This window comes from Belonocnema kinseyi, chromosome 5, assembly GCF_010883055.1.
Source record: "Belonocnema kinseyi isolate 2016_QV_RU_SX_M_011 chromosome 5, B_treatae_v1, whole genome shotgun sequence".
Lineage (NCBI taxonomy): Eukaryota > Metazoa > Arthropoda > Insecta > Hymenoptera > Cynipidae > Belonocnema > Belonocnema kinseyi.
Window position 1 is genome coordinate 147,747,170 of NC_046661.1, and position 6,667 is coordinate 147,753,836.

The 6,667-nt window shown below is 25.2% G+C and overlaps 1 protein-coding gene across 4 annotated transcripts in view; it reads left to right on the forward strand.

Annotated features, from left to right (window-relative positions):
* The first annotated feature begins 1,861 nt into the window (after positions 1 to 1,861).
* The window catches only part of LOC117172654 (UPF0518 protein GK23746), a 61,991-nt gene continuing 57,185 nt past the window's right edge, over positions 1,862 to 6,667 (forward strand). For all 4 annotated transcript variants that reach the window (XM_033360774.1, XM_033360775.1, XM_033360776.1 and 1 more), the window contains exon 1: positions 1,862 to 2,419. In XM_033360774.1, coding sequence (XP_033216665.1) covers positions 2,270 to 2,419 — 150 coding nt within the window. In that variant the 5' untranslated portion in view covers positions 1,862 to 2,269. The remainder of the gene's footprint in view (positions 2,420 to 6,667) is intronic.

Below are 6,667 nucleotides of genomic sequence, written 5' to 3' on the forward strand. Positions count from 1 at the left end.
TTGAATTTCTGCGCAACTGCGCATGTATGCATACAAAATTTCTTTTGAGGTTAGAAAGATTATCGGAATTATAGGTTACTGTCTTACCGATGAAAATTAATGTACCGACTTGAGCCGCTAAGTAGAGATAGCTGCTATAGTCAAAGTTCCGCGAAAATTCAAATTTATTCAATTTAAAAATCCTTTTTATAGAAATTCATAATAAAAGTTCAAAGTTTATTTATAAAATGAAGCAAAAATAAAAGTAATTTAGTTTTGAAAGAGAAAAAGTTGTTTTTTAATTACTATTCAGCTTTTCTTGCGTAGTTCTAAATTTCACAAATACGATTATCTGTTGAAAGAACTTTCAAAGTACGTGTTTTCGTAACTTTGTTCTCTTTTTTACACCGAATAGTTGAGTTGTCAACTAATAAAGACGAATTTGAGATAATGAATTGAATAGTTGAATTTTAACCAAAGAATAAGAAAATTAATTTTTTGGCAGAAAGTAGAGTTTTATCTAAAAAGGCTACACTTTGAGCCAAGAATTGATTTTCAAAAAACAGTCTAATTATCAACTACGAAAGAAATACATTTTCAATGAAACTAGAGAAAATTTCAACCAAAAATTAAATATTTAATTTTCAGTGAAAAAATTAATTTAAAAAAAAGCATTTTACAGAAAGAGTTAAATTTTCCCAAAGAAATGGATTTAAAGAACAAGAAAAATGACATTCCACTAAAAAGCCGAATTTACAAGAAAATATCAATTTACATCCACTACAAAAATTTTTAACAGAAAAGGCCAATTTTTATCTAAAAACGGTTGAATTTTCAACTAAAAAAGGCAAATTTTATACCGGAAATGGGATATTCAAATGATTTAACTATTCTTCTACCATAAAAAAGTTTTTTAATTTCTAAGTTGTTGCATGTTTCCCCGAAAAAGATAAAAATTTTAAGTTCAAAAGGCTTAAATTCGACGAAATTACGAATTTTCAGCAATACGGTTAAATTTTCAAATAAAAAAGACCAATTTCCAACCCAAGATACAAAATTTAATTTATAATTAATTTCGAAAAACAAACAAAAAAAGTTTCTTTGCACAAAAAATAGTATCAATTAAAGAAAAGAATATGCAACTGATAAAATGAATTTCTAACAAAGTATTATTTTAACTTTCAACCAAGCAGTTGCACGTTTCCCCGAAAAAGGTTAACATTTTTTTTCAAATGTACTTGAATTAAACAAAAAAATGTGAAATTTTCAACAAAAAGATTGAATTTTCAACTAAAAAAGAATAATCTTTAACAAAAAAAAATATTATTGGAATTTATAAGTAAATAATTTTTAACCCAGAAATCCAGAATTATTTTAACTTTCAGCCAAGCAGTTGATTTTTACCCGAAAAAGGTCAACATTTTTAATGAAAAATACTCGAACTCGACAAAATATGAATTTTGAATAAAATAGTTGAATTTTTAACTGAAACAAAAAATTTTTTGACCAAAAACGGAATATCTAATATTTATAAAGTACAACAAAATATGACGGAGTATTTAAGATTTATACTGGTGAAAAAAGGTATTCCTTCTCTTGAATTTAAAATCAATAATTCATTTGTAAAGAGTTAAATAAGTTCATTAATTACCTTTCACACTAAAATACTATTATGTGAATCAGAAATTAATTTAATTGAATCTGCAATAATGATTTGTTACAAAAATTGATTTGTACGTTTAATAATTTCAAAAAAGCGTGCCATTTACAGCTAATAAGACTGCCTATGCGACGCACGCGCAGTATATTTAGAGTGCAAAGTTCACTCTCTAGCACTAGCAGAAGACAAAATTCTGAAACATGGCGGCTTTGTAAAAATAGTGTTGACGGATCGTATTGTTTCCAAGTTTTATTTCGATTGTTGACGTGTGTGAGGTGCAAGTGTTATTGGAAATGTAAAATTTGAGTCGTTCCTCAAAATTAGTTTTGAGAAAAAGCAGGGTGCGATAGTAATGAGTTCGCAGAATGAATAAAGAGAGGTTTATTATCGGGTAGTCGTTGCATAGTTATCGCGTAGTTTGGGCAGCTTGTTTGCATATAAAGTAGGACAGTTTTAGACGAAGGTGAACGTATGACTATGCAAATGGAAAGAAGGCGCTTGACACGAGGTTTCAATTACAATTACGATCTTAATTCGCCTGAGTGTTCCGGTGTTGTGCGCAGTTAATATATTTGAAGGTTATGTTCTTGTCCGGAGTTCAAGGAAACGGAGGAAACGCAAGCTAAGGAGATGAGCTGGTTACGAGGAAGTCCTCTTGGAACGAACTTTGGCAAGCAGAGATCCAGGGATTCGCCTCCCAAAGATGCTGACCCCACAGCTTGTTATGACAGTTTTAGAAAACACTGGCAGCAAAGTTACGAGATCATTTCGAATACACAGGTTATTTTTCTTTTGTTTTACTGACATTGATATATCTCATTAGTCATCAATCATTCTTAATTATGTTTTCGCAGCTGACATTTATGTATATTTGATAATAATAATGATGTTTTGTTTATTCAAGTTTAAACTAGTTTGTTTTTCATTTGCCAAATTTCAATTTATGAATATTACGGGTCATCCAAAAACATTTAACTAATTTTGGGATATTTTAACCCCCCCCCCCCCCCACACACATTTTATGAAAGTATCTATGCAAGATTTAAATTTTAAGCCGAAAAGCTAGAACGATGAATTTTCAAAAAAAAGTTAAATTTTCAATTAAAAAAGATGATTAATTTTCAACCGAGTGGTTGCATTTTTAACCGAAAAAGATTTAATTTTTATATAAAAGACTTGAATTCAACCAAAAAAACACGAATTTTCAAAAAAATGCTTCAATTTTCAACGAAAGAAATTAATTTTGAATAAAAACCGAATAATTTACAAGTTGCATATAACAAGAAAAACGAATTTACAACAAAATTGTTGTATGCAAAACCAAAAAGGTGAAGTATAAAAAAATAACATTAATATAATTTGAAATTAAGAGTAATTACATTTTCGAATAAATATTTTTACTCTTAACCAACTAGTTGAATTATCTACTAAAATAGTTGAATTTTTAACTAAAAAAATTAAGTAGTTACATTTTTAAATTAAGGAAAATAATAAAAAACAATTTATACATATTAAATAAACCAAAAGTAGAATAATTATTAGCGAAAAAGAAACATTAATGTCATACCCAAACTGAGGAATTTAAAAAACTACATGAATTTTCTACTCGACACTATGAAGCAATGAATGAAATTAATTAATTTTAAAAATAAATAGTTCAATTTTCAACTAGACAAATTATTTTTCAATTAAAAATGAAATAGTTACATTTTCAGTTAAAAAAATTATTTTTTAATAAAAACCGAATGATCTACAAGTTAAATATAACAAGAAAGACGAATTTTTAACAAAATAGTTGAATCCAGAACAAAAAAGATGAAGTATAAAAAAATATAATTAATTTTCTACCCAAAAAGACGAATTTTCGACGAGGAAGTTGAATTTTCCACCCGACACTGAATTCATTAATTTATTTTATTTAAAATTAAATTTAATTAACTTTTAGAATAAATAGTTTAACTTTTAACAAAATAGTTGAATTTTCAACTAAAAAAATAAAGTAGTTAAATTTTTAATTTAAAAAAAAAATAATAAAAAAAATTTCTACATAATAAATAAACCAAACAAAGGCTAATTATTAATTTATTTTTTAAATAAATAGTTTACTTTTAAACCAAATAGTTGAATTTTCAAATAAAAAAATTATTTTTAAATAAAAAATGAAACAGTTACATTTTCAGTTTGAAAAATTATTTTTCAATAAAAACAATTCATGGTCTATAAGTTAAATTAACCAAATAGACCATTTTTTAACAAAATATATGAATCCAAAACCAAAAAGATAAAGATAATTTTTCAAGTAAATGTATTCATTTTCAACCAAGTAGTTGCATTTTCCGCTGAAATAGTCGAATTTCCAATTTTTAAAAATAGTTTTCAAGCAAAAAAATTAATTTTTAACAACAAAAAACGAATTTTCTATCAGTTAAATAATCAAAAAAAGATTAATGTTTTACCCAAAACGACGAATATTACACAAAAACATTAATTTTCGACTCGACTCTATGGATTCTCAAAGAAAGAGTTAATTGTCTACAAAGGAGTTACTTTTTCAAATAGCTGAACTTTCTACTAAAATAATTGACTTTTCAAGCAAATAGTTGATTTTTTAACTAAAAAAAGGGTTACTTTTTCAGTTAAAAAAGTTAAAATTTTCTACAAAAAATGAATTTTCTACCAGTTAAATAAACCAAAAAGACGAATTTTAAACAAAACTGTTTAATCCAAAATCTAAAACATAATTTTCCGAAAAATAAGATTGATCTTCTACGCAAAAAGGCGAATTGTCAACCAAACTCTATGCATTTTTAACAAAAAAGTACATTTTCTACCAAGTTGTTAATTTTTCAAATGAATAATTTAATTTTTGACCAAATAGTTCAACTTTCTTATCAAAATAGTTTAATTTTCAACAGAAAAAATAGTTTTTAATAAAAAAAATAACTAGTTACGTTTTCATTTCAAAAATTAAATTTTAACAAAGGAAAAACGAATTTTCGACAAGTTAAATTAACCAAAAAACCTGCCTTTTTCAAAAAGATTAATATTCTACACAAGAAGACGAATTTTCCACAAAGTACGTGCATTTTCCACCCGCCTCTATGAATTCTCAAGGAAAAAATTAATTTTCTATCAAGGAGTTAATTTTGCAAATAAATTTTCAAAATTTTAACCAAATAATTCAACTTTCTACCAAAATAAGTGAATTTTCAACCAAATAGTTGATTTTTCAACTTAAAAAAAATTTAATTAAAAAATGCAATAGTTACATTTTCAATAATGCATTTTCAAAAAAGGAGATTAATGATCTACCAATTTTTGGTCTTGTGGCTTTTTAATCAATTTTGAATTTAAAAAAAAAGAGAATTTTCTGCTAGTTAAATAAATAAAAAATAAGAATTTTTAAACAAAAAAGCGTATTTCCAACCAAATTATTGAATTCTCAATGAGACCTGTAATACTTGAAATTTCAACCAAAAATTATTTTTAAAAACAGTTTTAGTTCCGTCAAAAAAGATTTGAATACATCAATTTCAACCAGATAGTTGAATTTCCAAATAGAAACGATCAATTTTCAATAAAAAATTTAAGTTTTCAACCAGAAACGGAATAATTATATTTTTAGTTTAAAACAAATTTATTTGCACAAATTAATTGATTTACATAAAAAACAGCTGAATGCAATAAAAAATACAAGTTTTTAACAAAATAGTTAAATTTTCAACTAAAAAAAGTACATTTTTAACCAAATAGTTGAATTTTTAACCAAAAAAAATATTAATTTTCATCTATAAATGTAATAGTTAAATTTTCAGTATAAAAAAAGTTTATTCCAAGCAAAATAGAAAATAATTTGAAAAGAAATAGCATAATTTACAACCAAAGAGATGAATCTTAATTCAAAAAGATACATTTTAACAAGGTTGTTTAACATTCAACCAGCTAGTTGAATTTTTAAACAAAAAAGATATTTCAAGCAAAAACAGCTGAAAATAATTTAAAAAAAAAACGAATTTCCAACAAAATAGTTAAAGTTTTAACGAAAAGAGATAAATTTTCAACTAAAAAATATTAAGTAGTTACATTTTTAATTTTAAAAAGTTAGTTTTCACGTAAAAGAAAAGCGAAATAATAAAATTTGCAACCAAAGAGATGAATCTTCAAATAAAAAGATACATTTTTTACAAATTTGTTCAACTATTAACCAGTTAGTTTCATTCTTAAACAAAAACAAAAATGAATTCTCAACGAAAAGTGTAATTCATGATATTTCAACCAAAAAAAGATTTGAATTTAATGAAAAACAGTTAAATGCAATAAAAAATATTCGAATTTCCTACAAAATTGTTACATTTTTAACCAAAAGAGGTACATTTTCTACTAGAAATATAATAGTTGAATTTTCAGTTCAAAAAAGTTAATTTTCTAGCAAAAGAGGAACTTATTTTCAACACACAAACATTTGAATTAAAATAAAAAACAGTGGAATATAATAAAAAAGCATAAAACTAATACCTTCTCATTATGATGAGAATATAAAAAATACAAATTTTCAACAAAATAGTTGAACATTGAACCAGAGTTACATCTTCAATTAAAAAAGATCAATTTTTAACTAAAAAAATATACATTTTCAACACGAATTGCAATGGTAACTTTTTCAGTTTCAAAAAAGTTATTTTGCAACCAAAAAGAGAAACTTATTTTCAACGAACTAGTTAAATTTTCAACTGAAGGGATGAATCTGCAATAAAAAAAGGTACATTTCTAACAAAGTAATTCAACTTTTAACCAAGTTGTTTGATGTTTTTCATCCAAAAGATGACTTTTTAACATAATAGTTGCATTTTCAATCAAATAATTAAATGAATATAGCCGAAACAAAAGTTTAAACAAAAAGTCGAGGGAACGGGAAAAAAGAGATATTCTTTAAGGTGGCTTGGGCGTTTGGTGCCGTACAATGTGGGGGGCACTGTGGGGGCTATCTATCATGCGATCAGTCTTTATTTGAATTTTATTGATATACGC